Source organism: Rhincodon typus, chromosome 5, assembly GCF_021869965.1.
Source record: "Rhincodon typus isolate 14 chromosome 5, sRhiTyp1.1, whole genome shotgun sequence".
In the NCBI taxonomy this organism is placed as follows: Eukaryota; Metazoa; Chordata; class Chondrichthyes; order Orectolobiformes; family Rhincodontidae; genus Rhincodon; species Rhincodon typus.
Genome location: NC_063336.1, coordinates 42,347,744 through 42,373,064, shown reverse-complemented (window position 1 = coordinate 42,373,064; position 25,321 = coordinate 42,347,744). Strand labels below are relative to the sequence as shown.

General features: G+C 39.9%; 1 protein-coding gene across 1 annotated transcript in view; it reads left to right on the top strand.

Annotated features, from left to right (window-relative positions):
* The window catches only part of LOC109911006 (NADP-dependent malic enzyme-like), a 372,962-nt gene that overhangs the window by 277,014 nt on the left and 70,627 nt on the right, over positions 1 to 25,321 (top strand). Inside the window, exons 8-9 of the mRNA XM_048597435.1 lie at positions 4,831 to 4,928; positions 6,214 to 6,327. Of these exons, the coding sequence (XP_048453392.1) occupies positions 4,831 to 4,928; positions 6,214 to 6,327 (212 nt within the window). The remainder of the gene's footprint in view (positions 1 to 4,830; positions 4,929 to 6,213; positions 6,328 to 25,321) is intronic.

The following is a 25,321-nucleotide window of genomic DNA, read 5'->3' as shown; positions in this document are numbered from 1 at the left end:
TGGTCAGTTTAAAAAAAACAAATTATCGGCGTTAACTAAAGTCAATGGGCATTAATGATGCATGGCAGTTGAGTTTAACAACAGCGATGGTTGGGCTAAGAGAAAAATGCAAAAATAGTAACTGGAGGGATCTATTGCTGTGTATAGCATTGCATAGAAAAATAAATGCAAGTTTAAAACTTGTTTCTCAAAGGACCTACTTAGCATAATTGCAAAATCAAGAAGAAATCAGGAAATGATGCATGTGTTAACCTAATTCTTTATATCAATTTGGACTAATTCCATGTGCAGTCAAACAGGCTCTGGAATTTAGAACATATGTCGAGGTCAGTAAAACATATGTTCTACAGCAATTCAGCATTCTATGTGCCAACCTAGAAAACCAGCAGTATCTGGCCAGTGCCTTTTGAAAATGCTGACATCTCAAGCAGCCCTGGTGTGGAAAAAACTAATCACTTTGGCCTTCTAGTTTAAGTAGACACAATATCCTTTCATCTCTTTTGGAGAGGGTTAAAAAAAAACAGCATAAAAACCTGAAAGGAAAAATCAAATATCGATGGCACAAGCTTTCAAGAATTTATACTTGAAAAAGTTTTTTTTAATTTCTTCCACTAAAACTGATGCATTCTATTCACTTTAAATATTTTGTACACAATTTGACTCAATTTCCGAGCAAAGTTTCAGTAAAACGACCATTTTATAACTTCTGCAAAAGTTATGTCAACATTGATGTCCATTTCTCCCTAAAATCTATCTTCGTAGCTAATTCCACTTCCTTGCAGACCGTATTAAATGGGAAATTTTCTCTCATTCAATTTCCTGCTCTTTTCAGGGAAAAATTCTGTTTCCATTACTGTCCATCAGACTGGCACGTTCTCCTTTTCCTGCCCTGATGAGCCCTCCTGGCTGCACCTTTCCCTACCCCCCATCTCCCCCTGCCCCCCCTCTCCACCCGCCCTCTTCCCCCACCGCCCCCCCCCCCCCCCCACCCCGGCCCACTGTCCCCCAATTCATATTGCTGCTGCTGCTTTTGCCTCTCCAGTGGACCTTCAATGCTTTTATTCCAGATCCTTACATCTGCCACTCTCCTCATTCTCCTGAAAGCGCCACTATGTTCTTCTGTCCCCTTACCTCCCCACCCCACCACCCTCTCGTGTTTATTACCATTCATTTTTCACCTTCCTACATATAATGCTGCTCTTCGCCAAATCCAGCTGCTCTTTGAAGTCGTCCAGTTGCTAAATACTCTGGGTGGGAATTACTGTTCTTGCAAGAATTCACCCCTGACAACGCAGCTCTTAACACCAGTCCTGCTGCTTTTGAAATGGTTCCAGACACGACATACCGTAGGTGGGAATTTCAGCTCCCTCGACAATCACCACTGTAGGCAGTCTTTCTGATCACTTCAAATAGTTGTCAGCACTAGTGCACAAGTTAGGGCTGAGAGCAGAATCACGTCCACATTTTTTTTTCAGACATGTTGATTTGTGTGCTGGGCAGTTGTTAGTCTACTGGCATCAATGATCATGGCATCCTTTTACAAGAAGCTGCGCTATCAGCATATTGCTAGAAGGCACAATTGGGAAGATTTGAACCAGGTGATGGAGCTGACAAGACTGGACTTCAGAAATATTTAAATGAAGACTTTTTGGCACCATCTTGGAACGCAATGACTGCATAGTTAACCTTGTTTATAGAAACTGTGTACATCAATGACTAAACAGGTGGGACTTGCTTGGAAGGCCCTCTTTTTAAAGCTATTTTGTCCCATGAATTTTGAAGTTGGAGTATTTTTGTTTGCAATTAGTACTAAGGTTTTGTATCTATGTACAAGGGGGAGTTTATTTACATAGATATTTCAGGAGGTGACCGAAAACTAAACTACTCTTCAAGTCCTTTTGTGCATGAGCTCCATGGGCGACTAGCAATCTCTTTTTTTGCTACATCTCCTGATTCCAGGACCTTAAGACCATTTTGTCAAAAAAGGACATGTTATACTCCCACTCTCTGTTTCTACAGAGCAGTGTCAATTGTGAGTTTTGCCTTTCCAAGGTGAGCAAATTCTTTTTGGATTTTGCTGGCATAGCTGGATTCTGCCAGAATTCCCAGTCTGTTATCCCTGCATATTTTCCATGTCGAAGACAGTTGGACAAATGAGGGATTGGGCCCAGCTTTTAAAACACAGTGGGATCCACTACCATGCTGTGGGCATGAATGTGTCTGCAGCCTTAATTTATATAGCATTGTAAAATTGCAAACTGCATGTCAACAGGATATCTGGAACAGGTGTGATATCCTTTGAGCTTAGTGAACAAGAGATGAAGTTCCGAACATGAAGCATTTTTTTTAAAAAAAGAGCTGAAGTATGTTGAGAGGTGCTGGTCTTGTCCCAAAGGCATAATGGCCATAAAAGGGAAGTTAATATCGTTTTAGAAAACATAAGTCATGCCTCATGAATTTGTTGAAATTCTTTGAGGAGGTAGCCAGGTTTGTTGAAGGGGGCTAAGCAGGGGACATAATTCCATTGGAATGCCAGAAGGTGTTTCAACATTCCACATGTGGGGTTTTATAAAAAGAATGGAGTTAGTGAAATAATGCCGAAATAAGTTAGTTGCGCAACCATCTTTCTGCCCCCCCACCTTTTTAATTGGCGGTTGGGAAAAAACAATCAAATTATCAAAATTGAAGTTGTTAAAATACAGTGGCAGAAGAGACAATGCAGGTTATGTGATCATGAATTTGATGTTGGAAATGTATTCATTCAGCTCAAAGCAGGAAGGAAATGGAACCCTGTGGTAATCAGTATTGTGACCCAAAGCAGCCTGGTATTTTTGACAGTGTTTGCAAACAGGAATTGGCGTGGAATTTAAGGGGCTTGCTAGTGGCTTACTGCCTCCATCCTGCAAATGCTTTAAGGTCAATGTAATGCTGATCTGATCCCCAAAGGTTTTGACATTCAAGGTACAGAGTGCTCCCTTCCGGTCCTAAGACTCCAGCACAGTGTCACTTTAGCCCTGGACGCACACAGGACTTGAGGAACTGGAAACCTGCTGTTTGGCTCAAAGACTCCTCATCTTATCTTGCACAGTGCTTTGAACAGACAGGATTTCATTAGGTTTATGCCATTCGGCTTGTTCGTAAGGCAGACGTGAGAACTGGTATGGTCATCAACACCATTGGTCTCATCTCATTAACACTATCGTATTCAGTAGCAGTCTACCCATTCTGTGCCTACTCCCCACCCTTGCAGCAATAGTCAGTAACTCAATTGAGCCAGGAGGAACTTCAACATGAGATTCATGCCTGCTTGTTGACAATACCTTCACATACGATAGCATCGCTGCTTAATACCAGCGACAAGTTTCAAAAAATGAACCGAAGCAGGATTTGAAATTATTGACTACTTGTGAATGGTATAGAACAATGGAAGGACATATCACCATTTCCCTTTCTAAAAGATAAATTCAGATTCAGTAGAGTAAACTAATGTCTTTCTGTTGCATTTATTTCATTTCATCTCGTGCATGGCCTAACACACTAAATTTGCCATTGTAATAAAGCTATTTCCCTGGCAACACCAGAAAGCTTTCTGAATCCATTTGTATGTTAAAATCTATTATTTAAAAAATTTTGCATTTCTTGACTCTGAAATGTTCTTTTTTCCAATATGTGGTAACTTTTCCCCATTATAAATGTCTATAATAATGAAATTAGCATGTGTAAGCCCATCAACCTCTAATTGCACAAGATGCCCATTGGTTGGTGTTGTTTCATTGTTTTCCCCAAAGTTGGCTGAAATTACTTAGTGAAAATATTTCAGCTACCATTTTTTCAATAATTTTCTCACATCCAAAATAAAGCTTGAAATAAATTCAAACAAATGAAAAAGTCACAATAATGTAACTATAATTAATATCTTCACTTGTCTTTTGTGTATGCACATCTTTGTAGATATTTGAACATCTCAACCTATTTTGCATGTCTGGAGTTAAATGTAATATTTTTTCTCCAGAGCACTTACTCCAATCTTGCAAACTTGCTAACTTTCAGAGTAGAAGTTGCACTGAGCATATAAAGTGGACTTGGTTTTCAGATGCACCCATACTATTCTCTGAATTGTACTGATAGGATATTTTCTTTGGCAATTAGCAATTCTTTCTTTGGTTAGTTTTCAAAATGAATTGAGCAAAACATAGAATGTAAATTTCAAGACCTTAATCAGTTAACTTGTACACGGAAATGGAAATAAAATACAGTGGATACTGAAAATCTGAAACAAACACAGAAAATGCTGTAAAGCACCGGCAAGTCTGGCTTTGGAGAGAGAAACTGAGTTAACATTTTCAGTCTGACATGACTTCTTCAGAACTTGTTACTGAATGTGTCGGAGTTTTGGAGGCAAAGTATTCTGTTTTTGCACTTGTAGCTTGGTGATTGTGTTCTGTAAACTTCAGTAAGTTCATTAAGCTGAAAATGAGCTAAAAATCAAATGAAAGCTTCTAATTATGCCTTAATGATGGAAAATGTAATGATCGAAAAGATTTATGCAATTCTTAAGTGAAGATCCAGAACATTTGAAGTCTGTGAAAAGTGAGTTTGAGTGTACAATTGCCATTCCATTTGGCGCTATCTCTTAAAGCTGCATGGATTTTGTTTCTAACTTTATAAAGAAGTCATACGTATGTGCAGTAAAAAAAAAAATTACCAATTCAAATAAAGTATTGAATAAAAGAATATAAAGAGAATAACTTGATTAGCTTGTATACATCTCAAATTCAGCTATTTAGATATTTGCATGGTATTGTTGTTAACAAATATATTTCCGTTTAGGAACGGCTGCAGTGGCAGTTGCAGGTTTACTGGCAGCCTTGCGCATCACTAAGAACAAATTGTCAGATCACAAGTTCCTGTTTCAAGGTGCTGGAGAGGTAAGTCGGTAACTTCAGTTAACTTACATTTTATTTGGCTTTTAATTCTTCATGATCTTTCAAGAGGGGAAGTTCGTACAGATATGATGGGCTGGGCGATTCTTGCAAATGAGTTAAATTTACTATTTGTAGTATACTTCATTTTTGAAAGGTTTGTAGAATCTTGTTTGGTAAGCCCACAGTATCATAACGTGCTGTCCCTTATTTACCTGCTCAATGTAGCCAACTGTCTTAAAAGAACATTTCGTTTTTGCCTTTTACTGAATGTATAAATTGAAATTTTCACACATTGAGCAGCAAATGTAAATTCTGCAACTGCAAAGTAAAGTCTCTTTAAGGGGACTATCCAAATAATAGAAATGTGTAACAAAACCAGAAATTACTGGAAAAAGGCTCAGCAGGTCTGGCAGCATCTGTAGGGAGAAATTAGAGTTAACATTTTGGGTCGAGTGACCCTTCTTAGAAATGTATTGTCGATGCACATCAGTGATTTTTCACTCCTGCTTTGCTTGGGTTAACAAAGTTTCTCAAACGTTACTACAGTTATTGATCTTTCACATCCTGGCTTTCGGATATTGATGCAACAGATCTAAATCTATCGTGGTTTGATTGGAAATCTGTTTATGTGCAGGTATACTTTAACATGTGCATCACAAAATACTGGGGCATCAATATGCAAAGAAATTTGATGTCATGTCAAATTGGACCTCCCATGTTGCTAGTTGCATCTGAACTAAAATAATTTATAATTGTGAATTACTGTGGAGGTAATATAGTCTGTTGGATCTTCGTTGTATTGTGCAATATTATGTGGGATGCAGTTTTGTTCCAAATGTCCACGTAACTTTGAGAGTATAGTTACAGCTGCACCACAATCTTGAAGCAGAGATCAGGCAGTTTCCACAGAGAATGAAGAAGGTCAGAGAGTGATAGGAACTGCAGATGCTGGAGAATCTACTGAGATAACAAGGTGTAGAGCTGGATGAACACAGCAGGCTAAGCAGCATCAGAGGAGCAGGAAGGCTGACGTTTCGGGCCTAGACCCTTATGACCTTCTCTTGTTCCTCTATTCAGCAAGCACTGGATTTGGAGTGCAGTTGCTGCTACTTGTGTCATCAGCTTAAAGTGGTGCATTGTGTGCCAAGACATGACAAGTTAAAAGAGGAGAAAATCTTTTTCTTTAAATTACGTTTAAATTGGAAATCCAAAAGGTTGTATTGTTGTTTTTCAATTGTTCAACTTTTTTTTAAAATTTGATTTTGTTTTCCTTCTGTTCCTATTTTAGGCTGCCGTGGGAATAGCAGATCTCATAGTGATGGCAATGGAGAAGGAAGATATACCTGAACAGCAGGCTCTTTCTAAGATTTGGATGGTTGACTCTAAAGGCCTCATTGTTCAGGTAAAAACAAAAAACTCATGCAAACATTTGGGGATAGATTCACTATCTTGATGGTGATAAAGGCAGTGCTGTGCTGGAGTTTAATGTTACAAGTATATACTTCTTCTGTACTCTAACACTGGAGGCTGGTTTTAGGTTCATTGCTCTTTTTTGCTGCTTAGCACTGAGGTGGTCACCTCCTGCATGTTATCGGGTGTATTGATTGTGGATGCAAGCATTTATCTCCTGGAAGAGAGTCTCTAATCCTCAGAAACCTGTTTGTGAGCTATACTTTACTGGATGATTGGCAATCCTTGGTACTGGTAGGTCAGTTTTACGAATGGAAAAAAGCCCAAATTCTAGAAACCTGGGCAGAGCACTTTAATGCCATTCTAATTAGCCTTCATCCATTAGGAGCAATCAAGAAGCTGTCATGCGTTGCCATCAACTATTCTCTTGATGGATATCCACCCTGTTAGATACAAAGAACACAATCAAATTCATGTCAAGTGGCAAACCTTCAGGAGCTGATTCTTTCCCAACTGATGTCTACAAGGCTGGAGACTATTGCCTGGTTGAGAAGCTCATTGACCTCTTTCCTGTCTTTGTGACGTAAAAGAATATCCCATAAAAATACAGAGGACGCCCCAATGTCGACCTGTGCAGGAAGAAAAGAAATTGCTAATCGCAAACTAATCTCTCTCCCTCTCCATCATTAACAAAACATTTACCAGCGCCCTTTGGTTTGATTTCAGAAAGGGTAGAGGAACACCTAAATAGTGTCTCACAGTTGGACAGCTTCAGGAAAAATCCCTGCAAAAGAGCATATCCCTTTACACCTGCATGAAACCCTTTTCCAGTCAGGTTTGCGGGCCTTTGCTAGGTAATGGTGAAAATTGACTGTCTTGAGAAATTTAACACAACAGTTAAACCGTTCCATGAAGGCATTCTCTCCTATATCCTGGATGAGTCTTTTGCTCCATTCCTACTCACTGCTTTGAGTTAAAAAGGCTACAAGCTATAAGACCGTGCATTTTCATTATTGTCTTTACCAAGCTATCTGAGTTCTATTATGATGAACGTGACCTGAACTGCAACATTGAGCAAGAACCTTTTTAATGTGGCTTTCTGCCTTCTCCTGTGATTGGAGCAGAAATGTGCTCAAGTTCTTTGCCATTTACTTTCCTACTTTCACAGTGCCTTATTTATACTGCTTACATGTGCCAACAATTTAGCATTTCACCATCTTCTAATTGATGTGTTAGAATCATAGAATCATAGAATCCTTACAATGCAGAAAGAGGCCATTCCACCCATCCAAATTGCACCGACCCTCCAAAATGCATCCCACCCAGACCCAGCACCCCACCCTGTTCCCATAACCCCACATTTCCTGTGGCCACCTAACCTGCCCATCTTTGGACTATGGGAGGAAGCTGGAGCGCCTGGAGGAAACCCACAGACACCGGAAGAATGTGCAAACTCCATCCAGTAGTCACCCAAGGCTGGAATCAAGCCTGTGTTCCTGGTGCTGTGAGGCAGCAGTAGTAACATATTGAGCCAGCATACCACCCTATATACGTTGATATAATACAATATATTTTAAAACTTTCACTTAAAGAATGGAGCTAAATCTTTCTAAATCACTTTTAAATGGTGAAGCAGTTCTCTCCTCTTTCAAATTCTTTCCCTCGTTACACAATTTTTGAAGTTCAAGCTGCTTTTTCTCCTTTCACCACATCGTTCCCCTGAATTGAGCTAAAATGTGAGTTTGTGCTGTTTATTGATGTTGGAGGAGGAGTGGGAGAAGGTGTAATTTTTTGTGACCCATGCAGATTGACAAGGAGGCGGCCATGGAATTTTAATGTTTCACTTCATCTGCATCACTGGGGCCTTGCTCAGGCCACGACAGCACAGCATCTCTTCGGCTGAGCTTCTTGCGATTTCCACACGCACCACGAGGACTGGCTGAGGCTCAGGAGAACTGGGGAGGTGGTGGCGTTTCACTGCCTAAAGGCAGCCAGTTCACATGCTGTGTCTCTGGGAGCTCTGGGAAATTTGCATCAATTGGCCACGTTGGGAGATTCTGAGCAATGTGCGAACAGGAGTGTATGCTGCCTATACAGAAGGGTGGTGCTGTAGGTAAAACAAAAACAAAGTTGAGGTAGTGTCCTGAGTATCTCTTCCATGGTGTGAGGCAACTCAGAGGGACATGCTGCCTGAGCCCAGCCCCTTTGAAGGAATGGGACAACAATGATTGGCACTGCTTCCATCAGCCTTTCCCAGGCCCTGCTGGGAGAACATTGTGCAGGATTGCTGCTCCTGGTGTAACAAAATAATGATCTGTCTGCTCTCCTTTAAATTAAAATGTATCTCGGAAGCAGCGAGTAAACACCAGGAAAGGAAATCCTGAGCCAGCACCTCATTGGAAATGCAATCACCTGTGGTATGTCCAGTAATAACTGTAGGAATGTTACAGGCACACATTGACTTTGGCCATCTCCCACATACCTACTGAAGACACATCAAATGCTGCAGATGATGAATGTTGCTGCTTTGGCCTTGAAGGACTAATGAGAATTGTAATTGCTGTAGTGAAGGAATTATTTCTCAAGCCTAAAGGGATCAAAGGGTATGGGGAGAAAGTGGGAACAGAGTACAGAGTTGGGTGATCAGTCATGATCACATTGAATGGTGGACCAGACGCAAAGAGCTGAATGGCTCCATCCTGCTCCTGTTTTCTAGATTTCCATATATCTGTGGCAGACAGTTATCAGTCAGGGCAATATAAGCTATTCCCTCACATTGGATCTTTCACCAGTCTGCACAGGCTTGGTCTTGTCCCTATGGTTTTTAGGTCTTGCCTAACTCAGTCCATTGAAGTGTCACTACTTGAGCTGGCTTGGTTACCATTGATTCCTTCTCCAAGTACCTCCTGTGCTGTTAGTTTTACTAACATTTGTTAGCTAGGGGGCCTGTTGAAGGAATCTCTTACTGAGTTGCCAGATGAATTTCACCCACTGGTGTGCTGTTCCAAGATGAGCCCAATTATAGATGTACATATAAAACATTAGCAGCTTTATGTTCTGTGCACAGTTGGGAGCTAGATTTTACAATCTTGTGGTCTCGGATTTATTCTAACTGACATCGTTATGGTCTGTCTGTGACCGTGTTTTCCCTTGGTGTCAAGAGGGGATTGTTATCAGCTTTTAAGATGTCTTTATAGCCCAACTTGGCTACGATATCAGGATTGCAACTCATCGCAGAAGGCTATTTTAGAAATTCCAACAATGTGACATGTTCAAACAGGTTTAACTGAACAGTTTTTCTTTCAATCATGATCTCAAATCCAGATTTATTAAAGTTCATAACAGTAAGTGCCAAATGTGACAAACAGATACTGATGACACATTGCAGACAGTGCAAGTGCAAATTTCTTTACATGAGAGCGGTAGAGGGCCTATGAATGACCTGTAAGGATAATGAGGACAAAAATTTGGAATTTATAGGCTTCTGTTAACTGCTTTAACTCCTTTGTTCCTAACTCTCTGCTCAAGTTTCAGACCTGCCAGTGTGAGGTCTCCATGTTCTGTGACAGAATTTTGTCAAAGAAGCAGAATTTGTCCCTGAACTTGTGTATCTTGTTGATCATAACCACGGGTTGAATGGATTATCAGGTGTAGGCTGCTAAATTCTGAGATTCTTTATTTCATTGTTAGGCTAAAATGCTGCGGCACATGAGAAAGTTAAATGGATGTACAGTGGCTGAATGCCCTCATGAATTTGGTTATGTTACAAGCAATCATAGGCAAATATGTGACCGATCAGGTAGTAGGTAATGATCAGCAGAAGGTTTCTTTGGCCTTTTGACCTGAAACAGTGAATCTTCATATTCAGAAATTGAACTATTGACTTGTTCTTGCCTTTTTGAACTTGAATGGACTCCCCTGTATTTCTAGTTGACCTGCTGTACCAATGGGGAAACGCATCCTGATTAGTAGGAGCTTTAAAGCTATACAGATTTGCCTTCTATTTCCTTACAGACAGGTAATGTCAATACATGATATTTTCAAGACTTAGTTCATTTTATATGCTTTAATGGGAGTTACTATTCCCAATTTGCTCTGCTGGGTTTAATTTAGTTGTGCATTCTTCAAATAACTCTTGTAGAGGTGCTTTGGGAGGAAAGAAATGCTTCTCTGGGTACCCCTGTACGCTAAAACTGTTACAATCACATGTTATAATTCCTTCCAGCTCTGCCCATACTATGTTGATAGGGGAGGGGGTGGGATCATCTGGCAAGGAACTAGAAGGAAATTAAAATGAAATGGAAGAAAGTGGAATTAAATGCTATTTAGATATTTACAAATAGTTAAGCTTCCGAAAATAAATTGGAAACAAAGATAAAGGGATACAGAACATCTGGAGGGTGCAGTGTGTACTTACAAGCAGATTTATTGTGAAAAATCCATTGCAACCCAACAGTCAATTTTTAGTTGAAGCTTCTGCACCCTATTCAAATCTTGAATGGGATTTGAATAATAAGACGGATGTAATCAGTGATTTTTCACCTTAAAACGGAACAAAAAAAATCATAAGTGATTGCATTTTAAGTCTTAAGACAAGCTGTGGAATGTACAACAGCTTGAGCCTTTTCCACCATTCAGTTAAATGATGGTTGGTTTGTACTACAGTTACGTATGGCCATCTTGGCTTTGTGATCTTTTAATACTGTTGCCTAGCAAAATTCAATCCAAATTAGTTGTGGAGTTTTCAATTGATGTAGCCTCAGTAGTTTTCTGGAGGAGTTAGTTCCAGATCGACACTTCTGAAAGATCTGGCCTTATTTGAAGACAGCACCTCTCTTTTAGGGAAATCTCCAGCAGAGGAAATAGTTTTTATCTATTGTATAGAATTCTTCGCTTTAAATAATTGCACCAGCTAGAGTGTCCCTTTCTGTACCGCAAGCATGGTACACAGATGCAGCAATGAACTACTTAGTCATCTCTGGGACTACAACCCTGGAGTGGAAGAAAGTCATTGAGTCTTGAGGGATTATCTAAGAAGTAGTCTCATGGGAATACAAACAAACTGTCTGAACTGTTCTTGTTGCTTAATTCTTTTAGGCCCAATATTATTCTGCTTAATTCTACGTCTGCGCCCTCTCTATGGCCAGTTTAGCTTTCCTGAGATTTGCAGAACACAGACTCTTAAAAACTGTATAATCAGAGCTTTATAGAATGGTAATGTAATTTTCAACCCTTGGTATTGCAGTCCTCAAGATAACGGCAAACATGACATTAAACTTTAAACTTTAAAATTCTTCCTGCACCTGTCCATTAGCTTTTGGCTCTTGCATTTGGACCCTGAAATATCTCTGCTGTTCTGCAGTTCTTAGTGTCTCACCTATTTGAACGTACCTTAATAGTCTAAATTGGAAGGACTCCAATTTCCCCAAATTGAACTCTATTTACCACAGTCTTGACCACTCAGTCTATCCCCATGCAACTTTACTATTATTCTTTGTAGTGTTTATAAGCTCTGGAATTGTATTGCACAGAAGGAGATCAGTTTGTCCATTATATCCAGGTTAGTTTTCTGAAAGTTACTAATTGGTTCTATGCCTCCATTTTGTTCCCCAATTGCCCTGCCAGTTGATCCTTTAAATAGTCTAATCTATCTTGGAAGTTACTATTGATCATCATCTGCCAGTACTGAATTCCAGCTCATCACAAATAGCTACTTTAAAAAACAAAATTTTCTTCACCAGTGTCTTCCCTAAACTTCCTTGTCCATTACCCTGACTCCGTATCCCTTATTAGTAAAAGCAGTTTCTATTTAGCTGCTTTATCAAAACTCCTTAATTTTGACATGAAAAGAGATCAGCACAGTTGATGTCAAGTTGCTGCTATCGCAGATGAAAGGGAGACGTCGATTAAATTAGCCTTGCTCTTCTGTCTAGAACAGGTTATTTTAAATTTGTTTCTTCACTTTTTTTGCAAAGAAGGCTGTGATGTTTCCCCAACTCCTGTCTGTGAAGTCCAATTTTAACATGACCGACTGCAAATTATTTACTGTTTAGCCAAAGTAAGGTTTATTCATATATTCAAAATCTGGAGCTATGGTTTGCAACACACTAATGCATGGACAAAAATACAAGGAAGAAAAAATTAACAAGGAAGTAAGTTACAGTCATGAATTATGCAAAAATCAAATAAATCGCTAATAATTCATGTGAATTAGAGTCCAGTAAGTCGATGTTTGGTGAAGATTTGCAATTGGATAGTGTGGCAGGATTACTTTTTGTGGAAGCTCAGTTGGAAGTGCATTGTAATGGAAGGTGCAGTGATATAATTCTTGTAGGCTTAGAAATTAATTCATTTTTCGGATGAAATGCAGAATTCTTTGATAAATCAGGTTTTGCAAGCGATTGCAACTTAGATGCTGGCTTAGCTCAGAGCTGCTTTTGCTGTTTCTGTCCAAGTGTGAAAAGCAGACTGAAGAAAGATGTCAGTACTGTATAATCTGAGGAGAAACCGGTGGATAGGTGTGGGGAGTGGCACTGTTTGTACTCAGTGGCCCCGAGGAGACACCCTCCAACTGCCAACAACTAGCAAGGTCCAATTTGTTGGACTGATTATGTGCCGAGGGTGGCCAGCACAGTTGTCCATGTAAGACTCCATCTTGGACCAGGGGAGGGCAGTACATCTGATGTTACTCCATGGAAGAGTTCCACTAAATTGGTTAATCAGGATTTCCCTTTGGGAAAAGTTGGCAAGTTTTTGTCAATCAGGTTGAGTTTTTTCTAAGCGTGCAGCTATATTCATTTTAATGATCGTTTCTAATACCTTCGTTATAACTGACTGACTTAGATTCCTGTTACTTGCTGCCTCCTCTTGAATAGAAAGGTTTTGTTTGCTTCTTTCCAGTCTGATGGAACCGTTCCTGAATCTAGTGAATTTTGGAAAATTATCGTCCATGCATCTGTTTTGTCCTTTTAGTACAGCTTCCCTCGTGATTGCAATTTCACTAAGTTCCTCTCTCCCATTTACCTGCAGATTTAAAGCTATTACAGACACTTATAGATCACCTGTGGGATGGGAACAACTTGTGCTGTGGATAGAGACTGTGTGTGTGTGTGTATATATTTTAGTCTGATTGGCAGAAAGTGACGAGCAGAGTCCCTCAAGGAACTGTGCTGGGCCCCCCAGTTTTTGCAGTCTACACCAATGATCGAGAGAGAAGGGGATGGAAGTCATAATAGCTATATTCACAGGATATCAAGATAAGTGGGAAAGTATATTGTGAAGAAGCTGTAAGGAGATTGCAGACTGATACAGATGGTTTGAGTGCGTGGAAAAAAAATCTAGCAGATGTAATATAATGTTAGAAAACAGGAACTTGTTCACTTTGGCAAGAACAATTTAAAAAAAGGCAGAGAATTATTAAAGAGAGAACAACTGCAGAATTGAGATGCTGAGGGATTTAAGTGTTCTCATGGATGTTACATAATGTTAGTAGACAGGTGCAGTATGCAATCAAGAAGGCTAATGGGATCTTGGCTTTCAATGAGATGAATTGAATATGAAAGAAATGATGTTGTGGTTCACTTGTACAGCTATGCATTGGTGAGTCCACCTCTCGAATACTGCATGCGGTTTTCATGGAGTTTATAGCACCCTGCAGTGCAGATAGAAGCCATTTGACCCATCAAATCTGCACCGACCCTCAAGTGCATCCCAAGCCCCAAAGTTAACCCATTCAGCTTGCAGAACCCTTCTAACTACGGGGCAATTTCCCACAGCCAATCCACTTAACATGCATATTTTTGGACTATGGGAGGAAACCAGAGAAACCCATGCATACACGGGGAGAATGTCACTCAACTTGGGAGCTGAACTTGGGTCCCTGGTGCTGAGAGGTAACAGTCCTAACCATTGAGCAAATGTGCTGCACTCCATGGTCCTCTTATTTAAGGAAAGATGCTTTGGAGGCAGTTCAGAAAAGATTGACTAGTTTGGTACCCAGAATGATTGGGTTTCCTTATAATTTATACAGGCCGCAGTTTAACAGAGCGAGGGATGTCTCGATTGAAGTGTGCAAGTTCTTGACTGGTCTTGATAAGATGGATATTAGAAGGATGTTTCCTTTTGTGGTCAGTCTAGAATTAGCAGGTACAATTTTAAAATTAGGGAAAACAATCAGTTTGTGTCTTCTGAGAATTGTGCGACTATGGAATTCTTTGACTTAGCAGGCAAAGTGCACGTAGGGTCATTAAACGTTTTTGAGGTGGATAGAAGAATTTAGTGTCATATGGGTATTTGGGAATGTGGAATTCAAAACACACATACATCAGCCATGTTATTATCAAGTGGCAGAGCAGGCTTGAGGCACCAAATAACCTGCTTCTCCTATATGACATGTATGTAATCGAGGCCTTTAAAACTAAGGAAAGAGAGGAAAAGAGTGGTTTGGCTTTCTGACAAGTCTCTCCTCCGAGTTCAAACGAATTTTTGTGATAACAGTCTGTTTTTCTCAATTTCATTGAGGTCAAGAAATTGTCCCATTCTCATAACTTTTTATTTGCTGTCCATCAAGATAGATTTAACATATCCATCCTGAATCTTTCCCCAGTCTGCTTGGTTAAGATGTGTACCTGCTAGCGTACTGATGTTAGGAGCACCAACTTGATCTGATTCATATGTACAGTTGTGATCCACAAGGCAGAAAATACTGTTGTCATCAAAGTTCATACTCCTGAGTGGAAGATCCATTTCAAGATGGCTTGAGGTATTTGGAGTATCCCTCGAGATGATTAACTTACCTGGCTTTGCTCAATGATCAAAATAGTGTTAGTGCAGATGCATTTAATCATTACCCCTTTTTTATTTTATAAATTTTCAGAAGATTTGAGAAGGCTGAGTCACACTGGGGCCCTTTACCCTGAAATCTGGGGTTTTCTATTTTGGTCAATAAATCAGATTCAGACAGGAAGGAGGAGTTTTTTTACAATGCCAGGTTTCAAATTGCAAATTTAAGAGCTCTAATGAGCCTTTCTGATTTCCCTATTATGCCGTTATTTAAGTTCTTTCAGTTAGTACAGCCACTGTTTGGAACTGTTCTGTGAAATGAAGTTTATTGTTTTGTAAACTGTGCTGTCATTGTATTTGGTTTCAATTCAGTGTTAGTGAAGTACAAGCAATTAATTTAGGTCCATGTATTAGGTTTGGCTTTCTGACAAGTCTCTCCGCTGAGTTCAAATGAATTTTTGTGATAAAAGTCTGTTTCTCAATTTCATTGAGGTCAAGAAATTGTCCCATTCTCATAACTTTTTATTTGCTGTCCCTAAAGATAGATTTAACATATCCATCCTGAATCTTTCCCCAGGCTGTCTCCTCTAAGTTTTGGAAAGGCCGATAATTTGTCCAGAACAGTTTTACGCTGGATCCTGGCCTGTGTTAGAACTTTGTAGGAGACTTTGTTTAAAGTAAACCCTAGGGACAAAGGTGTCTTTCCTTGGCCTGATGATTCTTGGACAGTTGGTACAGTGGGTGGGGGATTCTTAGCCTTTGCCTGACCATGCGTACTCCGGCAGGGCAAAAACCAGTGGTCATCAGTGGCTAACTCATTCCCATCATGCAGCTGCTTGCAAAATCCATGGTTAGTTTTCTATCGCATAATGTGTTAGACTCTTGATGTTATTCACTTCCTATTGCTAGGGTATATGGTAAAGACTTAACGGCAAATAGTTAAATAGTATATTAAATTTCATTGAGCCATCTATCACCTTACAGGGAAGAAGTGCAAGGGAACAGCTTTTATTTTAAAACCACATCTGAGCCGTTTCTCATTCAGATTCCAACTGACCACATATTAAGTGCCATTAACTGAAGCATGTCTGTTGCAATATGCAACATCCTTCTTGGTAGATTAGTCCTGCTTGCGTATGTTTAGTTCTTATTTCTAGACCTTCCTTTTCTAAGGAACTAGCATTTTGCTACATTCGTAAAATGTAAAACAAAGAAAGTCAAAAAATTGTGTAGCTACCACGACCCCGTCCATCAGGCCTAGAAGGAACTTGTTTTGAGAAAGTTGCTGTTATTTCAAAATCGCCTGTTGGTTTTTAGATTCAAAGTTCAGAAATTGAAGATTGCCAACAAAACACTGCAATATTGTGGTTGATGTTTTGTGTATTGATTTCAGTCTGTGATTTCCCCAGAACCTTTGAAATCGGCTGCACTCCAATGATTTGTATGTGATGCATACTATTTTAGGAATAAAGACAGTTTGACAAGTTGATGTCTTCTTTTGATGGTAAATTTGTAAGAATGAATTACACCTACAGGTGATTTAGTCATCATACATTTCAGACACATGCTTACGTTAGAGCTCTGGAATTTCTCTTGACTGCCACGCTGCTTTAAGTGGTGTAGGAAAAGAAATAAGGTCACTTGTTTTCTTTATAAAAACATTTTCCTTCACTTTTTTTTTCAATGGGGATACTTTTTTTGTAATTTATCTTTCTAATTCCTTTCAGCTTTTGCTCATACAACTTTCCAGATTTGTGCTTTATACCATTGTCTCCGTAGTTTCTGAAATGTGCTGATGGCATTCCACAAGGAGACTAATAACCCCCAGGATCATAAAGAAATAACCTTTTTAACATAGTTTTTGAAATTACATGGAATTAGTATACTGGTACTAAACAGGTTAGTATATTTCTGCTCTGTTTCCCGCTTCACGAAGGAAAAGAGCCCTTTTAAAATATTAGATTACAGTTTCTAATCAACTAGCCAACAAAGGAATTTCATGCTTTAAGCATGAAACTAACATGCTTTAAGCATGTACTAATATTCGCAAAAGCAAGTTTAAAGTCATGACATTAAAAAAGAAGAGTCTTGTTTTTACATAACTTCAGGATATCCTAAAGCACTTTATACCCAACGACCTGCTTTTTAACTGTAATCATTGTTGTAATGTCGGTAACTTAAGCAGCCAGTTGAGCATTGCAACATACTGCAGAAAGCATTGTAATAATCTGTTTTGGTGAAGAGTTAGCTAGGGGTCAGAACATCAATTTAAAATTAACACAGTTTAAAACAACTGCCAAGAGATTTCTTAATGAAATGTGAAGCAACTGGAAATGGTGGTGCCCAGGTTGCCATATTTAAATAGTGCCTGAGGAATAATGGTATTGGATTTTGCAAGTTAAAATGTTTAAGTCATTATACACGTGTGTGTAAAATAAGTGAATTATATATGTAAAGGTTCTCATTTTAAACTTGATGCTTGTTATAAAGCGGAGGTTGATCTCCCTCTGATAACTAAAACTGAAACACTTGAGGGGGTTAGGTACCAGTGGGGAGCAAAGCAGCAGGTTAACATCTGTAGGGGTAGATTCAACTGTGTGGGGAGAAATATGAAAAAAATGACAGGAAAGGAGAACTCAGGAGAGGTTATTGAAGTCTCAAATACATACACAAATAGGACAAAGTATTTGGAAAGGTTTAGGAATCAAACTTCAAGTATGCTGGATAAATGAATGACCATGAGAAGAGGTACGGTTAATACAGGACTGAAAGTGTTATATCTGAATGAACATGGTATAAGAAGGAAGGTAAATGAGTTAATGGCACAGATCGAAATTGGCAGATATGATGTGGTGGGCATCCTGGAGACATGGCTGCAAGGGGATCGGGATTGGGAGCTGAATGTCCAAGGATTTACATCCTATTGAAAAGATAGGCTGGTGGGCAGAGGGGGTGGGGTTGCCTTATTAATAAGAAATGAAATAAAATCGACAGGAGAAAAGAAGCAGGGTCAGATGGTGTAGAATCTGTGTGGGTAGAGCTGAGGAACCGCAGAAGTAAAAAAAAAAAATGCCATATTTAGAGTTTTGTACAGGCCTCCAAACAGGAAGCCGAGCTGGGACGCAAGATACACCAGGAGATAGAAAAGGTGTAGAAGGGCAAAGTTACAGTGATCAAGGGGGATTTCAATATGCAGGTGGACTGGGAAAATCGGGTTGGCAGTGGATTGCAAGAAAAGGAATTTGTGGAATGTCTACAAGATGACTTTTTGGAGCAGCTTGTGGTGGAGCCCACTAGGAAACAGGAAATACTGGATTTAGTGTTGTGCAATGAGGCAAACTTGATAAGGGAGCTTAAGGTGATGGAATCCTTAGGAGGCAGTGATCATAATATGATTGAATTTACTGTGCAATTTGAGAGAGAGAAGATAGAATCAGAGGTAACGGTATTACAACTAAATAAAGGCAATTGCAGAGGCATGAGGGAGGAGCTAAGCAGAATTGACTGGGAGAGGAGCCTAACAGGAAGGACAGTGGAACAGCAATAGCAAGAGTTTCTAGGAGTAATTCGGGAGACACGGCAAGAATTCATCCCCAGGAAAAAGAAGCTTAGTACAGGGAGGATGAAGCAACCATGGCTGACTAGGGAAGTCAGGGACAGCATAAAAGCAAAAGAGAAAGCATATAATGTGGGAAACTAGAGGATTGAGAAGCTTACAAAGACCAACAGAAGGCAACAAAAAAACAAGAGGGAGAAGATTAAATATGAGGGTAAGCTAGCCAGTAATATAAAGGAGGACTGTAAGAGTTTCTTTAGATGTATAAAGGGCAAAAGAGGCAGAAGTGGACACTGGCCGCTGGAAAATGATGCTGGAGAGATAGTAGTGGGGAACAAGGAAATGACTGAGGAACTGAATAATTATCTCGTGTCAGTCTTCATAGTGAAGACATGAGTAATATCCCAAAAATTCTAGAGAGAGTCAGGGGACAGAGCTGAGTGTGGTGGTCGTCACCAAGGAGAAGGTGCTAGAAAATCTGAATGGCCTGAAGGTGGATAAATCACCAGGACCAGATGGACTGCACCCAAAGTTCTGAAGGAGCTCGCTGAAGAGATAGTGAAGGTGTTAGTGGTGATCTTTCAGAAATTGCTAGAGTCAGGGAGGGTCCCAGAGGACTGGAAAATCGCTAACGTGATACCCCTGTTTAACAAGGGAGTAAGGCAAAAGACAGAAAATTACAGGCCGATTAGCCTAACCTCGGTTGTGGGTAAGATTTTAGAGTCCATTGTGAAGGATGTGATTTCTGAATACTTGGAAGTGCATGGTAAACTAGGGAACGTCAGCATGGTTTCATCAAGCGGAGGTCATGCCTGACAAATCTGTTAGAATTCTTTGAGGAAGTAGTGAGCCAGTTAGACCAAGGAGAGCCAATGGATGTCAAGAAGGCCTTTGACAAGGTGCTGCACAGGAGGCTGCTGAATAAGATAAGGGGCCATGGTGTTAGAGGCAAGGTACTAGCATGGATAGAGGATTGGCTGTCTGGCAGAAAGCAGAACGTGGGGATAAAAAGGTCTTTCTCAGGATGGCAGCTGGTGACAAGTGGTGTTCCGCAAGGGTCAGTGTTGGGACCACAACTTTTCACTTTATACATTAATGATCTAGATGAAGAAACAGAGGGCATTCTGGCTACATTTGCAGATGAGACAAAGATAGGCAGAGGGACAGGTAGTATTGAGGAGGCGGGGAGGCTGCAAAAGGATTTGGGCAGGTTAAGAGAGTGGGCAAAGAAGTGGCAAGTGGGAAAGTGTGAGGCCATGCACTTTGGTAAGAAGAATAAAAGCATGGACTATTTTCTAAACGGGGAGAAAATTCAGAAGTCTGAAGTGCCAAGAGATTTGGGAGTTCTAGTCCAGGATTCTCTCAAGGTAAACTTGTGGGTTAAGTCAGTAGTTAGGAAGGCAAATGCAACTTTGGCATTTATTTTGAGAGGACTTGAATATAAAAGCAGGGATGTACTTCTAAGGCTCTGATCAGGCCACATTTGGAGTATTGTGTGCAGTTTTGTGCCCCATATCTCAGGAAAGATGTACTGGCCCTGGAGCCGGTTCAGAGGAGGTTCATGAGATGGTCCCAGGAATGAAAGGCTTAACATATGAGGAGCATCTGAGGACTCTGGGCCTATACTCGATGGAGTTTAGAAGGATGAGGGAGGAACTAATTGAAACTTTCAGAATACTGAATGGCCTGGACAGAGTGGTGTTGGGAAGATGTTTCCATTGGTAGGAGGCATAGCCTTTGAGTAAATAAGGCAATAAGGAGAAACTTCAGCCAGAGGGTGGTGAATCTTGGAATTCACTGCCACAGAAGGTTGTGGAGGCCAGGTCATTGATTGTATTTAAGACGGAGATAGGTTCTTGATTATCAAGGGTTACGGGGAGAAAGCGGGAGAAAAGTTTCTTAAACTCAATCAGCCATGATTGAATGGCAGAGCAGACTCAATGGACTGAATGGCCTAATTTCTGCTCCTATGTCTTATAGTCTTAGAGGCTTGCCTTGCCCTATCGGCTGTTTGTAAAAAAAAAAAAAAAAGTGTGAAAAATGATATAACCTGCCTCTCACCCTCGAGCTGTTATGAAGGAGTGGTTAAATGAAATGAACTCCTTTCACTTGCTCTATAATCAAAAAATAACAATTTAATTATCTAAATCTAACAGTGAACAGATTAACTGATCCATTAACAAAACAAACAATTCCCCCGAAAGACTAACTATTCCTAAATAAAACCAAATTATAATGGAATGCTGTTCCAATAAATACAAGTACAACATGTATAAACTAAGAGTTTAAAAAAAAATTAAAACTTAGTCTGTCAATTATAGCCAAGATAGATCTTCCAGAATGTTCTGTGCCTTCTCCACTGATTTTTCAGTCAGGACCACCTTTCTCTGTTAAATTCTTGTCAGGACTATTAACGAAGAGTGCCACTATACCTTTAGTTAGTTACTCTGAGAGCTTAGACAGTTCTGAGAGACCCAGTGATTTTCTCTTGAGCTGATGTTTGTCACCTCCATCAGATGGCAGTTGCTCACGCGCTGATTTTCAAATGCCCTTGATGACCTATCAATTTTTTGCAATAGGATTGGTCCTATGTTGTCAAAACCATCAGATTTAAATTTAATTTGTTTTTTAGTCTCTAAGCACCTGGTTTCCATTAATTGGCTGATATTCAAACTAGTTGCCTTGCTAACAAAACAAAACTGCTGCCTGGATTGCTAACCATACAGCCTTTGATACAAATGTTTCAGTTTCAGGAGCTCTGTGTACCTGTAACCCACAAGCTACCCACAGATTTTTATTTTTAAAATCTCTAAGCGCAGAAAAATCACAATCTTTTAAAGGGACCACACACTCTCTCTTCCCCTATCATTTTACAAACATGCAATTCTAACGTCCTGCCTTCCAATCCACTGGTACTCTACCCAACTTCGCAACCTGCTGTAGATTCATATCCTGGTTTTCTTGACTGTCTCCAGCACTCGCTTTTTATTACTGTGTTTGAGCATTGTAGTGATTGTAATGATGTCAGTTGAGCTTCCTGATTGGACCAGGTTAACAGCCCCAATCAGGAAGCCCTGGCTGACAGATATAAACAGGAGTTTGAGGTTCATTCACGCTGAAAGCCTGCTCTGAGGAAGCTGGGCCAGTGTCAACTACTGTGCAATAAAGGGTGACTTGGTGATGGGATACTGGTTCCTGTGGTGCTATTTTAGAGATAGTTGGATAAAACAGAAATGGAAACTGGTGAAATTCTTCTATATTCCATGCTGGAATCAAAGTTAATAACCTGTTCCACTCTGCATGCTCGCATCAGATAATTTAATGTTGCTGAATTCAAATTTCTTAGAATTATGACTGACTTATAATTTTTAATAGTCGAAGATATTGCTCAAGCACTGTAGAATGGTCCTTTTTCATTTTTCATCCAACCTCTACTGGCAGGAGTTCTAAGCTAGATAAAAGCTGAAAAGCCTAGCATCGTGCAACTGTCAAAGAAACAGATGAATCTGTGTTTGGAAATATTCTCTGCATTTAACCGAGTTTTATCCATTGTGGTGTTACAGATGGAGCAAGGCAGAAATTTATTTACTCAATCAATTCCTTTCTCTTACATCAGTTTGAATCACACCATGGCAGATGTTGCAAGCTCACCACCACCTTCCCAAGGGAAACTAGGGACAGGCATTAAATACTGGCCAACCAGCCGGGCTGACATCCCATGAGTGAATAATTTTTTTTTTTTTAGAAAAGTGAATGAGTAATAAATGTGGAATTAAAAATTCTGGACTACTGTCAGCTGTGTAACCACTGTCAATTTTTATAAAGACCCATATGATTCAGTAATGTTCTTTAGGGAAAGAAATCTTCTATCCTGACTAGGTCTAGCCAATGCATGCTCCAAAGCCACAGTAGCAACTCTTAACCACCCTCTGAAATGACCCAAGCAAGCCACTCAGTTCCAGGATAGTTAAGGATGGGTTGCAACTGCTGGCATGGCCAGTACCACCCACATCCATCAAAGAATAAAGAAGAAAGATGCATACAACAGGCAATTTCATTAACTTAATACATAGCTCTCCAGGTTCTGTCATCTTAGATACTTCATTGTAGCCCTTTCACAAAGCACGGTTCTTGCAGTGTTGGATTGTGGAAAGTCTTGACATTGTCTGGTTCCTTTGGGGGTTGATTGGGAAATGCATTATATTGCGTTGTTCATCTTTCAAACCTGTCCTTAGTTCTAACCCTGGTATGTGTTCAGTCAACCAATATCAGTTGGGGAAATTCTGACAGCACAGCAGTTGTTCATAGTCTCCCTCAGCTGGGAGAGGAGAAATAGCTCCTTGTCATCCAACTGACCCTGCTGAGAGCTGAGTTGCTCTGGATCTTGGCCTCAGTTATGATTTTGTCACAAGGATGTAGAGGTTAGCAAAGGGATACAGATAGGTTAAGTGAGTGGCTCCAAAAATGGAAGATGATGATATAATTAGGAAAATGTGAACTTGTCCACTTTGGCTGGAAGAGGAGAAAAGCAGTAAACTATTTAAATAGAAAGAGATTGTAGATCTCTGTGGCACATGTGTGTGCCCTGGTACATGAATGACTCGCAAAGTCAGTATGCAGGTATAGCAAGTGATTAGGAAGGCAAATGGAATATTGACTTTAATTGCAAGTGGAATAGAATATAAAAGTAGGGAAGTTTTATTGCCCCTGTACAGGGTCTTGCATCTTGAGTATGGTGTACAACTTTGATTGCCTTATTTGAGAAAAGGCTACGGAAACAGTTCAGAGAAGGTTTACTCAACTCATTCCTGAGGCAAGGATCCTATTTTGTGAAGAAAGGTTGAATAATTTATGCCTTTTTCCCATGAAGTTTAAGAGAATGAGAGTTGATTCTATTGAAACATGTAAGACCCTGATGGAACTTGACCGAGCAGATTGAGAGATGTTTTGCCTTGTTGGAGAGAAACAAGTACAGGGCACACTTTACTCGCTGTACCTGCATGCTAACTTTGAGTCATGTGTCAGGGCACACAGATGAGGTCCCTCTTTCAATTGACAGATGAGATTTTGTTTTCTTTGAGTCATTATTGTGTGGAATTCTGTACTCCAAAAGACAGTGGAGGGCCAAGGATCACAGGAGATCAATGGAGTTGAGATCCCAACCCCGATCAGCCATGATCTAATGAATGTTGGAGCAGGCTCAGTTGGCCGAATGGCCTACTCTTGCTCCCAAGTCCGATGTTTCCATGTTCCAACAAGCAAATAATCTTTTAGCATTCACTATTAATGCAGTTGCCTGAAGAGATGTGACTAGTCACAACCACAAGTGGCTATCCCACTGAAGTTCTGCCCAGTGGAGAGAATGTTGGGGTGGGAGAAAGATGCAAACATATGATTTTTTGAAGAATGCTACTTGGCCTCATTCTGTAAAGTTCAGCATTTCCACAAAGGAATGGAAACCGTCTGGCAGATGTTATCCATCCATGCAATGAGACTTGATTGATGGAAATATCATTAAAATTTTTTATTTTAAAAGACATCTGAAAATATTCTTTGCAGTAATTTGTAGCACTTTTTTTGTTCTTTTGTGGGATGTGAGCAAGTGCTGGAGTGGTCAGCATTTGTTGCCCATTCCAATTACCGCCGCACACCACTATTTTGAAGACCCTGCTTAAAACTGAGATTCTGATTTTCAACATTGTTTCATCTGTGGGACATGTGTTGTAAAACTTCAGATATTCTACATGCAGTCACACCTGGTCCAAATGTAGCATTCTCATGAGAAAACCCTGTTTTGTTAGAGGGAGATGGATTACTTTGATTTACTTTAAAGTTGATTTACTTTAAACTGAAGACTTTGTATTTCAAATTGAAAGAAGTTTAATCATTTCCTGGGAAATGGTGCCATCTGGTGGATAAGGAGCAAATCAGTATGATTTCCAAATTTGCTGATCAGCATTCTGCATGTTGATTCCCCGTCTGAGAACATTTCCATCAGTTTCAGGCCTTGATTTTTCTGATCATTAAAATCTGTGAAACATAGATGGTACATTTGTGATTTCCCAAGATTCATTATGCATCATGCAATCATCTCTTGAAAGGCTTTGGCATGAAACTCGGGAATCTGGTTAACAGTGAAGATCGTAACGTACTTTAGGAGAACATAGACCGATGAAATGGACAGATATTATGCAGATGGCCTTTAGTGTGGTGAAGTGTGAAATGATTTACTTTGGTAAGAGAATAAGCATAGAGGCAGTGTTGGGTGCATGGTGCAGTCGTGAAAGAATTGCAGCTGAGACTTTTGGGGTGTGTGTGTACATGCAAAAATTGTTGAATGTGGTTTAGCAAGTTGAGATGGCAAAAATTTTTAAGTTTCTTTAAGTTTTCTTAAAACAAATGGAATTCATAACATTCTGAATAAAGACAGAGATTAATAAAGCAAGTTGAGCTAAATTCTAATATCATGGTTTTAACCACTTCACCATTGTTACCTTCCAGCTAACAGAGCCCTAACCTCTGGAATTCCCTCCATAAACATCTGAGCTTCTCCTCTTCACTTTTCTTCATGAGCTCCTTTATCATCAGTTCTAATCTTTGTTACGTGGCTCAGTATCAAATATTTTCTTGATATTGTTCCTGGAATGTA